We start from the raw sequence: 20,548 nt of genomic DNA on the forward strand, positions 1-20,548 counted from the left end.
ATGCTGCCCCCGCTGCCCCTGGTGCTCCCGCTCTCGCTGCTGCTGCTGCTGCTGGCGGCGGTGGAGCCGGGCCGTGCACAGGCCGACGCCTCCCTCCGGGAACTGTCCAGCGGCGCGGCGAGCGTCCTGCCCTGCCTGAGTCGCCCCGCCAACTCCAGCCGCATCTTCTACGCCGTGATGTTTGATGCCGGAAGCACCGGGACGCGCATCCACGTCTACACCTTCATCCACAAGGAATCAGGTTTTTAGTTTCGTTCTGTTCCGACAGGCTTTGCTCCGCTTCCTAGGTTCCGGCAGACCGTCCGTTTACATCACGTAGTAATCCCACGGGAGTCGTCATGATGGATACTCTGATGGCAACAACAGTTTAAAAGGTTTATATTTTTTAAACCACACAACCGGTAATCTTTGTGAGCTGTGTTACTTGTCTCACAGGAAGGCAGGACGGGCCTTTGAATCATTTTTATCTTCAATACCGTTTTAATTCCGTTTACCCACTTTCTCCTTATCGCTCCTGTGAAACTGCTAATTTACTCCCGGAGGACATTTATAATGCATGATTTCATATCTATTTTTAAGGAATTCGATTCAGAGCGTATTCGGTCCTTGATTTTTGTTTTTTTAGCAGAGCTTCCGGTTTTGGACAACGAGATGTTTCATTCCATAAAGCCCGGCTTGTCGGCGTACGCTGACTTTCCAGAAATGGTGAGTCAATTGTCATAATAAATCAATAGTAATATCGACACTAACACTCTTCAGCGGCTCGCTTTGATAAATGAAAGAAGTTAATCAGAATGAATTGTGATTGTGAACATGAACTCTTTTGTGTTTTTCTTTTTACTTAAACCTTGTTTGTTCCTGATCGGGAGTCTTAAGTGAAACTGGTCCAGTACAGAGAGAACTGCTTCACAATTCAGCCGGATCAATAAAAAAAGACTGTGATGCCAGTCACTCGGGTCGACGCCCGGCGATGGGGAAAACGAGGCTTCAGTTATGAGAGACACCAACCCAGGCGTTTTCTGTTGAGTCTGCGGCAAGGCTCTGAGTGTCTGTGTGTCTGTGTGTGTGCGACAGGTTGGAGACACGGTGAGGTTGCTGCTGAAGGTGGCCAAAAAGACCGTCCCCCGTCTGGAGTGGAAGAGGACGCCCGCGGTCCTCAGAGCCACCGCCGGACTCCGCCTGCTGCAGCCGGAGAAGGCTCTGGCTCTGCTGGACCAGGTATGGGACGGACTGGAGTTCTGTTCCGACCGGTGCCGATGAGAAAGCTTCGTCACCGCAGCGGTGGAGTGATCTTAGTGGGGAAGGAATTCAGCGACGACGAATTGCCCCGAGGCGGCGTGCAAGATAAATGAAGCTCTATTACCTCCCCGCCCCCGGGGGAATGAATTAATCCCCCATTTCAGAGGGCAGCTCTGAATGAGCTTCCATTGCAGCAGATAACATTAAGTCCAATCCTCTCTGTTTTGGGGCCTTTTTTTATCGCTCCATCGTTCTGTCTTTGGCTGCCTTTTCCTTTTTTTTTTTTTTACTCTCTCGCACTTTTTTTCTCACCGGCTCTTGATTCCCTCTCTCTCTCACTCTCGCCCCTCTGCCGCCCCTCCCCCGTCTTTCTCAGGTTAAGGACGTGTTTGACGAATCTCCTTTTTTTGTCCCAGACGGTGGCGTCAGCATAATGGATGGTACCAACGAAGGTAACGCCGCACATCACGTAGCTGGATTGTTTGCGGGTGGCATCAGTCCGTCTCCTCCTCCCTTCGTTTCTGCGTGCCCAACATTTTGTTTACCAAAGACATTTAGCAAAATTGCAGGCGATTATTGCAACAAAAAAAAATAATAATTATGATGACAGGGGAAAATATAATTTGTTTTGGCTGCAAAGTTTGTTGTGACCTGAAAACCCTGTAATTATGTGGTGGAAAAGATTTTACGTTCGCCAGGGCCGCATGTTGTGTCACAGTGGGATTTGATTTGTCAGCGTTTTGCTATCCGGATTATTGCTCTCAACTCTGCAAATCTATTTGTGTTATATTATGCGATAACCATTATAATTCATAAGGAGTTATGAGGTTATCGTTAATGAAACTTAAGTATTTCCTGAAATTACCTTTTTTTTTTTTTCTTCTATTTTTTGGTTTGCTAATTTCCGTACAACAGGAGTCCTGGCCTGGATAACTGTGAACTTTCTGACAGGTTTGTTTAATTTTATTTATATATATATATATATATATATATATATACATACACACACACACACACACACAGCAGTATGGGGAATTAGTGCTTGTTCATCCTTTCAAGTGGTTCTCAACAAGGTTCCAGGGGGTCCCCAGTAAAATGATTAATAGACAAACTTCATTATTTCATTTATAAGACGTCAGCACAAGGAGAATGTACGATGATGACTGTTTTGATCCTAGTTACACTGTTCTCTCCCTGACTATATTCGGTGCAGAATCCTACAGCAAATCATATCTAACCATAAAAATCTTCTCAGATTCGGGCCCCCGAGACAAAATATTATCCAACCGGGTCTGTATCAAATTGGGGGTCCTTGATGTGGAAAAAGGTTGAGATGGATCACTGCACTGAAATTCCATATGTTTGGTTATGATACGAAATGCAACTTTTGTGAACGCACAAAGTTAAACCCCCGCCCCCGCCTTCAAAGTGAAATAGTGGATTAAAATAGGCGCCATGTGAAATTTCTAGGTCACCTGAATGCACAAATCAAGAAGACGGTGGGGATCCTGGATTTGGGAGGAGGATCGACACAGATCACTTTCCTCCCAAAATTGAGCGTAGGTGGTTTGCACGTTTGTTTTTATTTTATTGTATCCAGTATACGTTATTTCAAACAAATCAAACTCCATTTCCCCTCCGTAGAAAACCATCGAAAGCGCCCCTGCTGGCGACTATGTCGCCAGATTCGACATGTTCAACTCAACTCATGAGCTGTACAGTCACAGGTAATTGTATTTGTTGATGAAGTAATAAAGCACACTAAAAGATGTCAAACTATATGTTTTCAACAGATCAGCTTGATCTCATGCTCCAGAGCCATTTTAATTCTCTCAATGTGACATCGTTTACAAACTTTCCAAATGAAGTAGTGACAAACAGACTCTTCCAGCAACAGCGTTTTAATTGTTCCTATGGAATACACCAGTAGGATGACTTGTTGACGCCAAATGAAATCACTTTTTTCGGAGGGGACCGACCTGGTTTTTGCAGCTATTTTTGGGATAAGCAACTGAGGACTCTCCGCTGGAAGATTTTCATCATAAAAACTTAATCTGTTTGTATAGTTATGGGGATGTGGGTACCCGGCGCAGAGGGTTTGTTTGGCCCACTTAACGTGAACCTCCTGAGATTTCCCAGTTGGTTTTGTAACCGCGTGACAATGCTGTGACTCCCTCCAGTTACCTGGGGAATGGACTGATGGTGGCCCGCCTCGCCACGCTGGGCGCTTTGGGAGCAGAAGGTACTTCATTTAAATGTATTGTGTAACAATTAGCTGTGGCCCCGGGCCAAAAATTGTTGGGCCTGGGCCTAAAACGCCAGATTGGTTGAAAATAATTGACATAACGGTGAGATTTATTTTTTGGGGTTTTTTTTGTGATGCTTCATTTTTTTGAAAGGAAGGAAGAGTGGGACATAACTGAGGGAAATGTTTTGGGGGTGGACTGAAGGTCGGGTTTTGTAATCAACAATCCTAACTAGGCTGCTGGGGGGGGGATTCGTGCACATTTTAAATCGCCTTTCCTCGACTTTACAGAAAAATTGTCTATGAAATTCTAGCTTGATTTTGACTCGAAAAAGATAACATTTTATAACCCCCCCACGGCTGAAATTCAGGAAGACTCATCAATTCTGTGGCTATTAGAGCTGTCATGATTATTGCCTAATACAATGACATCGTAATTATTTGAGGTAATCACGGCCATTTTGTGAAATGGTTATATTCTACAATCAATTCTCAATCTATCAATTGAGGGTTTTTAGTTTTTTTTCCACAATGTGAGAAATTTTGCAACGAATAACCAATCTAGAATTTTACCCCAGGGATGAATGAAGTGACTTAAGTTTAAACAAACAACAATTTTTTTTTTTTTTTACAATTACAAACTACAAAATACAAAGCTTATACTATGACAAATAATTTGTAGGTCTGGAGTGGCGGGTGTTTCGTAGCTCCTGTCTACCTAAGAAGTTCAGAGACGGGTGGAGCTTCGGGGGAATCACCTACCAAGTCAGTGGGATCCCAGATGGTGAGACCTGGCATGCTGCGGATATGTTAACACAAGATCTGAGTTCAATATTCACATGGATTTGTTACCACTGTGTGATTTAAACTCCTTATTACTGTAAAACTTATTCTCAAGATACATTCACCCTCCGAGATCCCCCAAATCGAACCTGATTCAATCTGAGATCCCCCTGTTTCAAATACATAATTTTTATACATTACTTTTTTTTTTTTATTGAAACTGACCCTTGTGTGGATTTTCTAACGAATATTTGACTATTGGAAAACATGCTTCAAATTGTCTGAGGCCTGGTGACCCCTTTTGGGGGTCTAGCACCCTGGATTGGGAATTGCTGTCAACAGCATACAAGCTGCCAGAATAACACGGCGCCAACTGGCAAGTTCTGACCTTAGTTGAACAAATGACACAACAAATCGCCGCCCATCGCAACATCAACAAATCAAGTGAAAAAGTTGTCAAAGCCTGCTTAATTACTTTTCAACACACAAACCAGGCGGCATTTTGAAAATATGACAAGTGATTCACAATGGCATCTCCTCTCCAGGTTACGCGGGATACAAGCCGTGTTATCAGGAGGTGCTTGCTGTCGTGAGGGGGATTATCCATCAGCCCTACGAGCTCAAAGACGGCAGCGTCTTCTACGCCTTTTCCTATTACCTTGACAGGGCCGTCGACGCTGGCCTTATCGGTTCGTATACGCTCAACACCTACACAAACACTCCCTGCGGACACCTTACATAATTACACAGAGGAATGGTGCTCCCCATTCTAATTTGAGAAGGGAACCAGGGAAGCGTGAGTCATCGGCTCGCGTCTCCGCGGGTCTGACAAGATATTGGCGTGTGGTTATTAGGGAAAGGGCCAAGTTGAAAGGCCATCGGCTCTATTCTAGGTGTTTTATGGAAATGTGCGAGCGGACCCGCTCTCCCTCTCTTGTTGCAATAAATGGTATGGCAATTTACGACGACTCACCCCCTCCCTGTTGTAGACGCAACCCGGGGAGGAACGCTGGAGGTCAGAGACTTCAAGAAGAGTGCTAAAGAGGGTGAGTCAAACACCTGGCCATACATCGTTACTATGACTGATCTGAATTCTCCCCATACTTCAAGTCTGGACTCGGGGGTCCGCTCTCTCTCTGTCCACTCCTTCATCCGTCCTTCCCTGTGCCTAGCCCTCTCCCCCGCAGCAGCAGCATACAGAAGACTAATTGCTGAACCTAACAATAGACATGGTTCCTCTATTGTCTGCTCAGTGTGCAACAAGATGACCAAGTACCGTCCCGTCAGCCCGTTCCTCTGTATGGACCTAACCTATATCACCTGTCTACTCAAGGACGGCTTCGGCTTCAAGGAGAGCACCGTGCTGCAGGTAATGGTTATTGTTCTGGAGCTCACACGTCAGGACCAAACAAGGTCTGTAACTGGTCACAAATGCAGCTTGAGTTTGTAAATGTAGTATGAGTATGTATATTATGTCTCGAATGCAAATCGCAGCGTTTTGAATTTCAAGTTTCAGATCTAAATGATAAAATTACAAATGTTTCAAGTTGGAAAAGTAACTTAGAAGTTTCAGATTTTAATTAGAAAACGTTTGTCTGATATTTGCTCCTACATTCATATTTGGGAGGGGGAAAAAAAAATAATAATCCTGTCTTGCATACAATAAAAGTTTCAACATTCAATGCAAACTATATTATGGAAGAAATTGCAGTTTAGGTTTTTAATTTGAGAACGAACCGTGAACAATCCCTACGGATCTGCAAAGCCTAAATATGTAGACTTAATACTTTATTTCTGCAATGTTGCATCATTAAAATACAGATAACTTTTGTCTCCTCAGCAAAACGTACATTAATAGAACCTACGTTTTTATATATAGATAATCATACAGAAACAAAGCCATTTTTCATAAATCTTTCTGCTGAAATCTCTAAAGTGTTACAATTGTGATGACTCTGTAAAAGTAACGCCACCTCGCAAAGTAACTGCCTGTACAAAATGTGCAAAGAAAGAATGCAGAACAGTAAGATGATTACTTTGAATTATTATTTTTTTTATTTCAGTAGATACAAAAAGGCAATTCAGTGATTTGGTTTGGTCTAATCCCGCTTTGATCCTCCCCTGCCAGTTGAACAAGAAAGTGAATAACGCAGAGGCAAGCTGGGCTTTGGGCGCAACGTTTGACCACTTCTACAACCTGAAGATCCGCTGAGCGTCAGGAAACAAAAACAGCTGGCTGAGGTGGTTCTCTGTAACTAATATATTTACTGTTTATTTAACGAGGACTTGAGGGATATTTCATGCTCTTTTAAAGAAATGACTAAAACATTGAGCAACATGTCGCCCTCGCACAGCCTTTAGACCAGTCAGGGCACTGTGGACCAGTCAGGGCACTGTGGACCAGTGAGCGACTGGACGTTATTACTAATCTTACATTGAGCTTTGGCGATCACATGGCCGATAACTTTGTTAGAATTGACCACTTTTCTACTTCTGATATAATATGGGTTTGCTGTGCAAAGTCATTTTAACAGTTCGACATGGACTGTCCCTTAGCTTGCGATTCTTAGGGCAAAATAGTTTTGTTAATGAGTGAAGAGGAAATTTGTGTACAGAACAATGCCAGCCATTAAAGTTGTGGGTAAAAATAAAATGAACACTCGCTGTTTTATCAAAGTGAAAGAGATGCCTGCATTTAAACCTGTTGAAACGACAATGCTCCATCCTTTTTTTTTTTTTCATGGTTTTTGTATCTACACCCGTCTTAAGCGTTTCTTTGGGACTATTTATTTTCAAAGACTTGAGGAAAAACCGGTTGTACAAACATTTGCATTTTACATTTTTTTTTTCAAAACAAAATCTTAACTGGCTAGATACAAATATCTACAGGGCTTAACGGTAACGAATAAGTATTTACAAACTTTCCTCCCCCATTTAGACCACTCCATTCTGTGAATTACGTGAGGAGAGCTGTCCAAACCGGCAGTAGGACACTAAGAAATTGAGGTTTAAAAAAAAAAAAAAAAGAAGAACTACAGCAGCGCCACCACATCCTCTCCATACGAATGTCCCCCGCTCGTCATAGTCCCCAGTTCATGTGGTTGAGACAACACCACCACAGAATCTGCAGGACCTTCAGGAAGAAACAATAAATGGCAGCATGTTAGAGGCAGTTAGTACAGTGTAAACAGGGACTTGACTCTGCCACAAGGGGCCTGGGTACAACATTAGTCCTCACACAGGTCAAGATACAGTTATATACAGCGTACCTGGAGGGTCTTAAAAGTATTTAAAAAAAATAAAATAAAAATTAATTTAATATTCTCAGTTTTTCGGGCTAAAAGTATCAAACACGGCAACGTGGCATCTCTCAAAAGTCATTCGCCTTCAGCGACTTGCGCCCTGTGGACTGCACAGCGTAGACAGACAACCTGAACAGATGCTGTGATTAATGGAAACTCAAACTATAATCTGAGAACCTTTGGAGGAACCGTCCGTTTTTGTGTCTGCACTGCACGATCAAGGAACGATCGTAATTGTAAAAAAATAAAAACAAAAATACCGTTCCTGAGGGACACTTAAACTAAACGACACAAGAGAAACATTCAGTGACGTAAGTGCACGGTGATTGGTCAAACACCGAGCATGAGAAATGCTCATGTGTAAAAACACACATGGAGAAATAAGATTCTTAATTAAATGTAAGCATGTCATTATTTATACCTAATTTATTTCAGAAACATTTAAATCTACTTGAAAAAATAAAAATAACAACAGTGTCCGCCCGACCTCACAGTGGACTGGACGGTGACCGTTACAGCACTGTACAGACCTTGTGTCACAGTCTGGATAACAGACGCTGAGATTAGTTGTATTACCACAAGCATCACAATGACAAACCCTGGTTTACAGCTACACGCAGGTGGCTAAACTGGGCACTGTGTATCGCTGCCTGCAGCTATATTTATTTCATTTTATTTTTTACCAAAAACAGTTTGTGCCAATTAGCTTCAGTTCAAATTGGAACTTTTGTGACAAAAAGGTGCTATGTGAGGCCATGGAGAGGGGGGGGGGGGGGGGGGTCTTAATGCAACAAATCCAATATTTTTCATTTTGTGTTATTAGAGTACACAGACCTCAAAGCCATTGTGTATTGAATGAGACTTATAATAAAATGTTTTATTAAATTCAAGCACTTGGAAAACAATTATTTTCTAGGGCTTAAAATCCATACAGATTTTCCATTCTATCCTTCATACTTTTGCCACTACAGCTGTGAAGTTGGCATTACATTTCATTCTAAGTGGTATTTGGGGAAATAAAATAGGTCTTGAAAACCTGGGAGAACTCTGGGGGTACCGTGTCTATAAACACAAAGAACAAGGAGTAATATCCACTCTGGTCACTGCACCGGGAGTCAGGACGGAATTAAACAGAACTATGCATATGACATATTAGCTTCAACATAATGGTATTTTAGTCAAGAAAGAAAAGGATTGAACTTGCAGTCTTGATGCTGAATGACAAGCACAGGGTAACTCTTTCAAGAGCCAGGACCTCGCTTACTTACTTTGTGGAAGAAGACAAACTGCTATCAGATAAGACATATCGATCCCTGCATGTTATTACAATGTGTGAGACAAGGTTTTGTATCATACTGCTGGACTACCTTGAGCTCTCAGCATAGCATGATGAAGATTCATGGGCTCCAATGCAGTTGTCATGGTGACCATACCATTTCCCGTCTCCCCATCGTCTTCCAGGAGACTGCTGTGGGTGAGGGCCTCTCCTGTCAAACACATACACACGTGTAATGTTCCCGTACCAGACAACTAACAAATTGTGCCATTAGTGCCTCTGAGTGCTGCTCCAAACGTCATACATACGAATAACGCTTTAGCACAAATTCAATCGGACCTGCTAACCTTGGGAAAATATTTTGAGTACCACAACAGTGGAACAGGGGGTCTCCGTGGCATTTGATTTATTTCAGCTAAATTACTCCATCAGTTATTCACACTGTAGCCTTCTCGTAACAAGGCTAATTACATTGTATGCGAGCTACTACGGCTGACTACACACAGTATACAAATTCATCTCATTAGGACATACCCATTGAAATCCATCATCTCGTAAAGTTCCCGAACATGTTAACCAACTAGAGATGCACCGATTTAAATTTTCTTGGCCGCTTCCTATTTCTGATTTTTTTTATTATTATTTTTTAAATTCTGACCTGCAGATTCTGATTTCCGATCTGCTGTACGTTGATGACAAATACATCCTGTGATCTGATCACACTCATGTCACAGGACAGCTGCACATATGGACTACCACTGCAATTTCCAGTTAACACAATAGTGAGATTGCTGACATTATTGATACTGTGTGTTAATTATTGTTCATTATTCACGATGGAACAATAACAGAACATGAAATCTCACACAGTTCCAATAAAATAAAATACAACATGGACCAGTCACTGAGTTCTAGCAAAATAGAATATGGGATGGTCCCCAAGTTCCAGTATAATTCAACCTGTAACTCTCACTTAGTTTTAGTCGGACACAACATATAACATGGAAATGTCCAGTTCAAACTTCAAATGAAAGTCTCTTTAACCTTAAGTGCAAATATACATTTATATGGTACTATGCAAATAAATTGCAATCATTACAAAAATAAAAAATAAATGGCAATCTTCTCACTCTCGTTCACTGAAGTCCTCTCACCGTGCATTAAACCAACTGAATCAAATGGAACGGAAAAAAAAAAAGTTGAACCGTACATTAAGATCGTTGTTCCGCTGTGACAGCGATAGAAGCAGTCTGCACAATGTTGGGATATTGTCAGGTGATGGATAAATTATTTATCTAATCTTCTTTGTTTACCTTAAAGTACCACCAAACAGCCCACATTTTCTTTCTTTCGCTCTCTTTTTTGAGCGTCAACTATGCAACATTACGTTGGTATTGGGTTTGAGTATTGGAGCATTTTTATGAATATAGTACATGAGCACAGAATAGGGCGTGTTCATTTGACCAGCACAGAATCGGAAAATATATCTGACACTGATTGGCCGGTGAAAACCAACCAATTCCGATCATGGCCGATCAGTCGGTGCACCTCATGTTTTATATGTTACCATTACGGTCACATTTGATGTGCTTTATTATAACTCCCCTACTTCCCCTTTTACCTCAGAAATGCAGCGTTACACCTCGTGAATTATGTACATAGATCGATTATTTTATTTTTTACTAAGAGTTGCGTCGTTGGTGCACAAAATGCGTGCACGTTGGCAGGTCTGCGATATGAAGTGATGGGTGAAGTGAGGCCTAAACACTTATCTGGGAAAAAAAACTTTTGAAAAATACTATTAGGAGGTTAATCCCACTGCCAAAATGAATATTTTTGCAACAAGGAAAGATAAAGCACAAATTACTAGTAGAGATTGAAAAATTGATCCGTCTCATCAGTACCAAAATTAATTAACAATTCAGATGGTGACCTTAAATCCATCTATGTGAGAGCGCAACAGTATTTGACTGAGCCTCGACCTAAAACTATAGATATAGGAATACCTGTTTCCCTGCCCTCGCTGCAGTGTCCCTCCTCCCCGTGCCGCTTCCTCATGTGGACATTTCTGCTTCCAGACTGAGAGAAGGTCTTCCCACAAATCCCACACTGATGCGGCTTCTCACCTGGAAAGGACACGCGCTTTCCTCACACTCTTTTGTGAAAACAGGACAGGTCTGTACATTCAAGTCGTGGGGTGTTCTGCATAGTAAATGGAATCAGTAGAAACCCCGAAGTTGTGAAGCTTTCATTTTGTCCTACTCACCAGAATGTACAAGCATGTGTTTTCGTAGACTGGAGTATTCGGCAAAGGATCGCCCACAATCATCTGCTTCGCACAGAAAAGGCTTCTCCCCTGAGAATAATGTGACAAAAATACATGTTACCATGATTGTCAGTGGGACCAGGGGATCATTTTATGGTAGCTATTTCACAATACCGGAAACAAATAGGTAAAAGTGAAAATGTGTGTGCCGACTAGTAAACAAGTCAAAACTCAATTAGGCACTGGCGGTGGTCCTTTAAGCACAGCTGTTGAGTTTTTAAAGTTTGGTTGATAGAATATAGCTTTGTCTAATCTGATGCATCAACCTGGAACCCATTTCAAATCAGATGTTAATGTCTCTTGAAAATAAAAATATACAATGAACGAGACATTCGATTTGAAATGCATGGTTTCTTTTTTTTTTTTTTTTTTTTTTTTTTTGCTGTGTCAACAACTCATTTGTTCTCGAGAGAAAAGCTCTGAACAACTGTAATCCCAGGTAGGTAATGTAGGCTCACTTTGAGGGCCCACTTTTTTTGTCACCCTAAATAAAAAAGTGACAGTTGCATTATCCACGGCGATGGGAGGGAAGCAGGCTCTGATACGGCTGAGCTTTCAAATCTTACTACAGCAGCTTCAAAGAGGTTGCGTCAGATATCGTTCCCAGAATGCTTTGGACTATGACCTGTGTGCGTGCGCCGGTGGTTCTTCAAGTTTCCAGCGGTGGTGAACTTCTTGCCACAGTTCTTCTCTTTGCAGATGAAAGGCTTCTCACCGTTGTGAGTCCTCATGTGAACCTGCAGTCTCTGCAGAACGTAGAAGCTCTTGCCGCAGCCCTCGGCGCCACACCTGAACGTACGGTCGTTCCTGAAGGCCAAAAATAAACCCAACAACAAAAATAAACAATGGAACAATGCTTATTTGCTCCTGCAGTGCACAAGCTTATTTATTTGCAGCCAAGAACAGCATTATGCTGGTCAACAACAACGTTTCCACTGACTTATACAACATCAATACCTGTCGTGCAGACAAATAACTAAGAAATACCTGCGGTCGGCATAACCTGAACCCAGCCAAGTTTATCACCTTGCAAGGTTTTATTCTAACCGATAAGAGGTTTGGGTGCTTAAGAAAATGTCTTTCGCATTACATTAAAAATGTTTCCCTTCAGTGATCTATTTTGAAATGGTACTTGCTGAAAACTGCTAAATGTCCATGTCATCAATGACATTTACTGGACAGGTATCCTAAATAAGGTATCCTAAATATATTCTTCTACATGAAATTCAATACTTCCTTGTCAGTTTGGCTTTCCATACCACTATTGCCATTTTTCCACTGCATGGAATTGGCTCAACTCGCCATTTTTTGTGTATTAGGCTTGGGCAGATTGATTAAATCGTCATTCGACATTGATGACAGGATTTTTTGTTAGCCACCAGGAAAAATCTGCACATTTAAAACGGTGTAGGTGCAGTTTACTGTGTTCTGAAACTGAAGCAGAGAGAGATAGGAGGCTCTCGCCCTCTCTGCTCAGAGCTGTAACCACTTGTGACCGGATCTCACTTCCCTGCTCTATATGCAAATGTTGTGATTATAACATAGCAATATACGAAAGATTTTGATTGATTTTGTTTCCTTAGTTTCTTACTTTTATGGAAAATGGAAAACATAAACCTAACTCAAGAGAATTGGAGCGGAGTTATTTTTTTTTTTTTATTTCTCCTCCAAACAGCGGTGCACTGTGCGCTGGTTCCCGACTCCTGTGCCTGTGTTTTTATTTCAGATCTATTTATTTCCGTTTGTTTCCTTCATGTATAAAATAGATTTTTATCTATCTTTCTATCTATCTATTTATTTATTTTTTAAAACACAACTCATTCCAAAAAACGCTGTGCCGTTCCATATCACGTACGTCTCCCCATTTCTTTCCGTTGCTATAGACTTCATTTACTTTAATTATTATTTCTATTATATATTTTTTTATTTTAGACTGTAACTTAAATAATGTAAATACTTTTCTTGTAAATAATAAATCCTGCACTTCTGTAATAGGGAGACCACATTTGCCACATTACATTTCGTTCCATGCACGTGCCAGCACCCCCCCCATAAAATCGTCAAATGGCGATCGCTGCCCCCCAGCAGATAAGATAGGAAAAAAGAAAACAGGAAGGAGTTAGAGAGAAAAAAAAAAAAGATGAATAGCAAAAACTAGAATTCAGGTCTGACATTACTACTTTGTGGCAAGCGGGCGGCTGTGAACGCTCACCTGTGTGTTTTGAGGTGGTACTTGAGGTGTGCCGGCCAGGTGAAGGTCCGGCAGCAGCCTTCAAAAGAGCAGCGCAGGATCTGCTTGGAGAGCGAGCGGCTCGTTCGACACGGCAACTCTCGCTTATCGACGTCTGAGGGGAAACAGTGTGTGTGGTCACCTAGGCAACCGGAGGACAGAGTGGTTAAGTGCGTGAGCAAAATGACCCCGGATTGTCGGATGGCGGGCCTCTGGAGCCCGGGCATATAGGAGGTAATCATCAGGGGCCAACTGAGACCGACTCAAGTGTTGTGGCACGAATAAAACAAGCCGAGGGAGCATCAGAATGCAATCAGTCATTTTTAACCTGCCCGGGCACCCCTGCTGTCAATGCATTTATCATTGTAAATCTTTCAATCTGCCTTGCAGCTGCCAGCCGTAATGTGCATTTAACTGGCTGCGTTGCCAAAGAGACGCATTATAATGTAATGAATAATCAAACAAAGGCCATTATTTCTTTCTTTTCCCTGTTTCATAAGCTCTGGGTCTTGACGTGTTATTCCACAGGGAATGGAGCTATACTGAATTCTAGCAAAGCAGGGAACTAAGTTGTATGGAAATTTTATTCTGGATCATATCTATGATATTTTATTCTATGGTCATAACCACTTTAAGGCACAGTGTACTATATTCTCAAATTGATTTGAGAGATTTTGGTATGCACAGCACAGGGTTTTGGTGTTTGGAGACAAGGGAAATATGTATCCCATCAGTTCATAAACACAACATTATTTTTTTAACACACACACACAGAGAGAGAGAGAGAGAGAGAGAGAGAGAGAGAGAGAGAGAGAGAGAGAGAGAGAGAGAGAGAGAGAGAGAGAGAGAGAGAGAGAGAGAGAGAGAGAGAGAGAGAGAGAGAGAGAGAGAGAGAGAGAGAGAGAGAGAGAGAGAGAGAGAGAGAGAGAGAGAGAGAGAGAGAGAGAGAGAGAGAGAGAGAGAGAGAGAGAGAGAGAGAGAGAGAGAGAGAGAGATTCGGCTGTCGGGTGAAATTTCAGGATGAACCTAAAATGCACTATAACCTTTACAGGTGAACTTAATTTGACCTTTTCTAAACTTTTAAATGCACATGTCCAACGGCAAAATTCACAACAGGTGTTTGATCCATGAATCGACCAATACATTTCCTGGTTCAATTAGAATTGGTATTTAAACAGTCCTCTTCATCATGCTGTTCACATTTTGACATCATGAGACCAAGACGACACCTAACAATTGATCAACAGTACCTCGCCATTGTGAGGCTTCAAACAGGATGTTCTCAGGGGGAAGTGGCCACTGAGCTTAGAGTGTCACAGAGTGTCATCAGGAGGTTGCAACAGAGAGACAGAGACTGGAAGATTCACAGAAAGGCATAGAAGTGGACGTCCTTTGGCCACATCCCACACTGATGATAGCTTCATTGTGAACAGTGCCCTGCGGAACCGGATAATGAATGCCACTCAACTCCAGGCACATTTAAGGGAGGTGAGAGGCATCCAAGTGTCACGTCAGACCATTCAAAACCGTTTACATCAGTGTGCTCTGCGTGCTAGACGACCTGCAAGGGTACCTGACCACCCACCAGGCACAGGCATCATCGTCTTGCACGGGCCAGCGAGCATTTACACTGGACGAGGGACCAGTGGCCTCAGTGCTGTTATATGATGAAAGTCGATTCACGTTGAGCAGAAATGATGGCCGCCAACGATGTTGGAGACGTCAAGGAGAGCGCTATGCATCAGCCACTGTTGTCACCAGATGAACCTTTGCTGGTGGTGGTGTTACAGTGTGGGCAGGTGTGTCTAGTCAATACAGAACTGCCCTACACTTTGTGAATGGTACAGTGACAAGCCCATACTACCTGAATAACATCATTAATCCAGTCATTGTGCCCCTGCATGAACAACACAGGCCTCATTTCATCTTCATGGACAACAATGCTCCAGCTCATGGAGGTGGCATCATTAGGAACGGCTGCTGGAGACTGGGGTACCTCAAATGGAGTGGCCTGCACTTTCTCCAGACCTGAATCCCATAGAAAACCTATGGGATCAGCTGAGTTGCCGTGTAGAGGCTCGTAACTCTGTACCCCAGAACCTCAATGACCTGAGGGCCGCCCTTCAAGAAGAGTGGGGGGCCAGGCCTCAGCAGACAATAAGTCAACTTGTGAACAGCATGAGACGTCGTTGTCAAGCTGTAATTGATGCTCAAGGGCACATGACAAGTTATTGAGATGTTGACATTTTTTGTTGTGGTAAACCCACCACTGTTGTTGGCTTTTGTTTCAATAAATTGTTTGAGATGAGGAAATCACTATTGCATGCTTCTACTTAAATGCCCTACTTTCATGACACACACACACACACACACACACACACACACACACACACACACACACACACACACACACACACACACACACACACACACACACACACACACACACACACACACACACACACACACACACACGCGCACACGATTTTATATAAGATAGGACGTTTGTAGCTATGTCTTTATTTACCCCATAATGTTGTGTGCTCAAAAACACCACATTTGCATTTCTTGGAACAAAATTCTCATCAAAATTAAACGGGATAACTACAAATTTACATCTCATTTTCATCTGGTGCTATATAAAATACTGAGTGGAATATAGTATTAAATTAATTCTAATAAACAGAACATTGGTGGTTTTGCATGTATCAATCAGGACTGTACTGATTAAGAACGTATGGATCATGACAATATGACATCATAGATACTGGCACCTGGGGCCCGGGCATCCTGGCTGGCCTTGGCGTCCCTGGCGAGCTGAGCCCGCGTGGCAGCGATCAGACTGTCGTGTGCCAGCTCCTGCACACGCAGGTACCACGGAGCACTGCCGTCGATGCCATAGTCCCCCGACGACACGCCCTCATCATCATCCTCCCCGGCCGCATCCTCCGAGAAGATCAGGGACTCCGAGGACGCTGTGATGCCTGGGAATGAGAGAGGACCATGGATCCATTCAACACAAACACATGGGGGCGGTTTCACAGACGGAGTTTGATCTAAATTAGGACTAAGATAATTCTACTTAAACTCACCCAGAATTTAAGATGCCTTTCTGAGACATTGCTTAGTTCAAGATTGATTAGTTCTAGACTAGGTGGTCTTGGTCTTAGTCCAGATGATCCATTTTCTCTCTTTTCAAGGTTGACCTGGACACCTGGACTACCCAAACCCACTCATCCAAAGATAAACCTGCCTTTGGCCAGTTTCATTTAAGACTTTACTTAGACATAGATTAGCTCTAATCTTCCTGATGGAAATCAATTTGTTTGAACCAAGACTGGGGAAAGTCTAAGACAATTTTGAACTATGACTGAGAAAGGCCATTTCAGTTAGTCCAGAATAAAAGTGTGATTTAGTCCTAATCGGTGTCTGAAAAAAACACCCCTTTAGAGGGTTTAACTGGAGCCGTAAATCATTTAAGTCCACTATTGTATGTATTTCCTCAAATCTAAGTGGAATTTTACACCAATGATAGAAATGTCACAATAAACAGAAAGTGAATTAGCTGCATCGCCATCAGTTTAGTTGAAGAAATTTAACCATGGACCCAGATGTTTGTTCCAATCTTCAATGGCAATAAATGGCTTTTCTGCAATAGGTAGATGTGTATTATTACAAGTTTTAAATTGATGACACCCGTGGCATCAAATGAAAATAAAAAATACCTATAAATTGTGAGTCACAATTACTTATCTCTCAAATCAATCATAAACGTCATGATCCTAGGTTTTAATCGACTGGTTCATTTGTTTTTACTCCAACTGAGGATTTCTCCCTGTTTGGTGCTCGTACCCTTAGCGAGGTTCAGCAGGACATAGGAGGTGCTGTCAGACTGCTGCAGGTCGTGCAGTATGGGCGGGGGGCTGAGGGGGCCGTGGGGGTGGGGGTGTGTCTGGACCACAAGGGGGCTGTGCGCCGACGCCCCCCCGAACTCTGACAGGGTGGGAGGGCTCTCGGGCTCCTGGCTGAGACCACCACCTGAGGAGCAAATGTTAGCTTCATGTTCAGTCGCCTGAAACGTTTCCCAAATGAATCTGAGCGAGATTCCAGTTTCATTCCAAAGTGACAAATGGGGACTCTTGGCTGTGGAGAACAAACCCATTTTACGCAGTTCAAGAACCACCACTCCCACTTATAGCAGAAACGGGTCATAGACAACTCATAAAATTTTAAATTGTATGCAAGCCTTACAGTGGACATAGCATTCACCCTCAGCAATTCTGACACAAAATTGTTGTATTTCTCAGGTCGAAATTTCATTTTGACTTTTGACAAAAGTGCCCGTTTGGGTTAGATGGCGAAAACAGTTATCTTGATCTTAAACTTCGACATAAATTCTAAAAAATATAAAATACAACACTGAAAGTATAAAATTGATCATGAGGGACTGTATTTTGTCACCGCCTTCATGTATTTAATGGAACCTTTTAAAGAGAAACAAATAATCAACAAAGTGGAACTGTGACCATCAACGCCTCTTTTTGAATTATGGATTGTTTAAAACATTTCAATAAAAAAGGGCTTTTCATAACCTGTTATCTTAAGACTACATAATTCAGTACAGTAACGGTAAATTAGCAAAGACAGAACCTAAAGGACGACGACGTGTATGCCATTTACAGATTTGATGCCCCGTCAGTTTTGGATTGAAGTATTGAGACTCGATCAGTGATAATATAATGAAACAATTAACAAGTTGCGTGACATTTTTCCCCCCTTCAAAAAAGTACCATCTCATCTTAATATCTGTGTAAAAGGCTACTAGGGGTCAATAGGCTGGAACCTGTGAGCTCCAGGTGGCTGCATAAGGAGCTCTCGGTGGGAGCCAGCAGGGGTAGGCAGGTATTGGACTCCGCATCCTCCAGACCATGCACCAGAGGGATAGACGCGTTCTGCACAAACTGCACCAGCAGCTGGGAAAGGAAGACACATACAGAGAGGTCTCAGAGCAGAACACGCTGATCGGACCTCATCGGAGAGACCTTGATAAATGAAATACTTGTTGAAGACCCTGTGTATGCCTATTGTGTAGTATTAAGAGTAAATACTTAATTAAAAAACATTGCAATATATCAGATTTGGCAACTTTCATATTGGCACCTCTGGGTGAAAGAAGGGCTCAAAAAGACAACATTAAAATGTGTTGTTATTTTACAATTAAAATATTATTATATATTATTTTACTTAACAAGTAATTGTAAAGAATTTAAAATACTGAAAGTTCAACACTTATTTTGGGATAGTGGATGATAGAGGCTGGGTTTATGCAGATGTAAGGTTACTTTAGTTTTAATACTTAAAAAAATAAGACAAATTATTACGATAATTATACAAGTATAGTACAAATATACAAGTACTACTATATTTGGAACAGGACAGTGCTACAGGACAGGCAAGTAAATAAAATAAATTAGACATTAATGTTTATGTTTAAATAATTCCCTTGTAATTTCAAATTTATGACATTTTTAGGCTTTTAATGACCAGTTGACACCATGATTTGAGTGTTGTCATAACAACGAAGGCACATTTTGAACTGGAGAGATGTTTTACCTCGGGTTTGGAGTCAAGCTCATCGGAAAGCATGGGTCACACTTTGGGAAATCTAGAGGAATAAAATGTGGAATACCACCGACAGATCAGCGTCACCCGCAGGAGTTTGGACGGAATCATGTAAATGGACCATTTTAAAAATAGTTCTTACCCCAAGTTTCCCTGTCGGAGGAGAGATGTGTGCGCTTCCAGTGTCAAGGATCCCCTGCTCCACACCATCACACAATATCTATGGGAAGGGAGGATTTGAGAGAGGAGGAAAGAGACCTCGATCACGGCTTCAAATGTATGCACCATTTCCTAGTTTTGACAGTGAATTGTTTATACAGACTGGGTTTTTTTGTTTTTTAGTTTCTTTCTCAAATGTTCTGCTTTTAGGTTGATTGCATAATTATTTCGATGTTATTTGGTTCATTTCTATATGAATTATATATTGCCAGTTTTTTTACGTTTATTGCCTGTTGCCATTTATTTCTATCCATCCATCCATTCAACCATGCAAACAAACTTTCCTTGCCTATATCATAACACACTCAGATATCAGTACAACCACAACCTTAATGTCCAAACCATGGAGTGTAACGAGGTCTAAACAGAACCTCTGCACAGATTCAACACCATCTTTTCCCTGAGGCAGGGAGCTTCTCATGCCACCAGGTGAGTTAGCTGTTTGGTGGCTACCGGCTAGCTAGCTCGGTCAGGTGTTAGCTTGTTATTGTAAAACAGCCCAACGCCCCCACCGGTGACGCCGCACGGCAAACGCGTTCTACCGGCCGCCGTTCCACGCGTCGTCACTGGTTTGTGACCCGTCGCGGCCCACGCCGTTCACCTTGTGCCGTGTGTCCTGAAGGGAACGTGTAGGAAAACACAAACGTCCCAAAAATGCCAATGGTCGGGTTGCTCTACGGCGCCCCGAAAGGACCAAAGCGTTCAACCACTTCCGCGTTTCATCATTGGCATTAAACCGAGCGCTGATCCTGCCACCTAGTGGTGATCAGGCGGTACTTGTCCTGTTGGGAATTACCGTAATAGCCATAATAGGTGTCATAACCACAAGATTTAAATGAAATAAATTGCTCTTATTTATAATACTATGCTCATGAATGCAATTACTTAAGTTTTATTTTATTATATTATTATTATTATCTGAAGTATATATGGCTCCCTTATTTTTTCTTTTGATAATTAAAAGTTTCTTGTGGTTACACCAGATTCTGTACACACTTACCAAAACTGACTGAACAGCTGCAGTGTTGTTTAAAGTGAAACATTTAAACTATTAGAGCGTCTCATATTACAAAAGTCTACTTTTGAGCACTCGCTGATCGCTATGATGGTGAATGAATCATAAAACAAAGTTAAGTATACCTACTTAACAGGAAAATTGTATTTATTGACTTGGCAGTTATTGCCAAAGTTTCATAGCCCTCAATTGGTGGCATGAATAACTACAGAAACAGGATATCATTTGATTCACAATCATGTATTTAGGGTAATGATCAAGTTGTCCATCACTCCTGCTGGTACAGTACAT

General features: G+C 42.0%; 2 protein-coding genes across 3 annotated transcripts; one reads left to right on the forward strand and one right to left on the reverse strand.

Moving 5' to 3' along the window:
- On the forward strand, positions 1 to 6,486 carry LOC307227345 (ectonucleoside triphosphate diphosphohydrolase 5-like; the record flags this gene model as incomplete). The annotated part of the gene is made up of 13 exons (XM_079996624.1): positions 1 to 241; positions 626 to 705; positions 1,075 to 1,218; positions 1,616 to 1,691; positions 2,155 to 2,190; positions 2,710 to 2,798; positions 2,884 to 2,966; positions 3,420 to 3,481; positions 4,167 to 4,268; positions 4,813 to 4,956; positions 5,257 to 5,313; positions 5,521 to 5,636; positions 6,396 to 6,486. The coding sequence occupies 13 exons, from the start codon at positions 1 to 3 to the stop codon at positions 6,477 to 6,479; spliced, it is 1,314 nt and encodes a 437-aa protein (XP_079852750.1). The 3' UTR covers positions 6,480 to 6,486.
- A 783-nt stretch (positions 6,487 to 7,269) lies between these two features.
- Positions 7,270 to 19,945, reverse strand: znf410 (zinc finger protein 410). 2 transcript variants are annotated; one of them, XM_080024159.1, is made up of 12 exons: positions 19,844 to 19,945; positions 19,166 to 19,243; positions 19,015 to 19,066; positions 18,245 to 18,374; positions 17,254 to 17,439; positions 16,176 to 16,385; positions 13,384 to 13,543; positions 11,797 to 11,978; positions 11,112 to 11,201; positions 10,852 to 10,971; positions 8,937 to 9,056; positions 7,270 to 7,400 (listed from the first exon to the last, which is right to left on the reverse strand). In XM_080024159.1, the coding sequence occupies exons 3-12, from the start codon at positions 19,045 to 19,047 to the stop codon at positions 7,300 to 7,302; spliced, it is 1,332 nt and encodes a 443-aa protein (XP_079880285.1). In that variant the 5' UTR covers positions 19,048 to 19,066; positions 19,166 to 19,243; positions 19,844 to 19,945; the 3' UTR covers positions 7,270 to 7,299. The 2 variants fall into 2 exon arrangements, with proteins under 2 accessions (XP_079880285.1, XP_079880286.1); XM_080024160.1 differs by having other exon boundaries at positions 19,755 to 19,914.
- Between the last annotated feature and the right edge of the window lie 603 nt (positions 19,946 to 20,548).

The sequence above is a fragment of the Zeus faber genome (assembly GCF_960531495.2).
Source record: "Zeus faber genome assembly, chromosome: 2".
Lineage (NCBI taxonomy): Eukaryota > Metazoa > Chordata > Actinopteri > Zeiformes > Zeidae > Zeus > Zeus faber.

Bases quoted from the DNA above. Each gene is read 5' to 3' on its own strand.
- znf410 (XM_080024159.1), bottom strand. From the start codon at position 19,047: ATGCTTTCCGATGAGCTTGACTCCAAACCCGAG. The intron at 11,979-13,383 runs GTGAGCGTTCAC...TTTGGCCTTCAG, and splicing joins TACCACCTCAAAACACACAG to GAACGACCGTACGTTCAGGT. The intron at 9,057-10,851 runs GTATTCCTATAT...TGTGTTTGACAG, and splicing joins CAGCGAGGGCAGGGAAACAG to GAGAGGCCCTCACCCACAGC.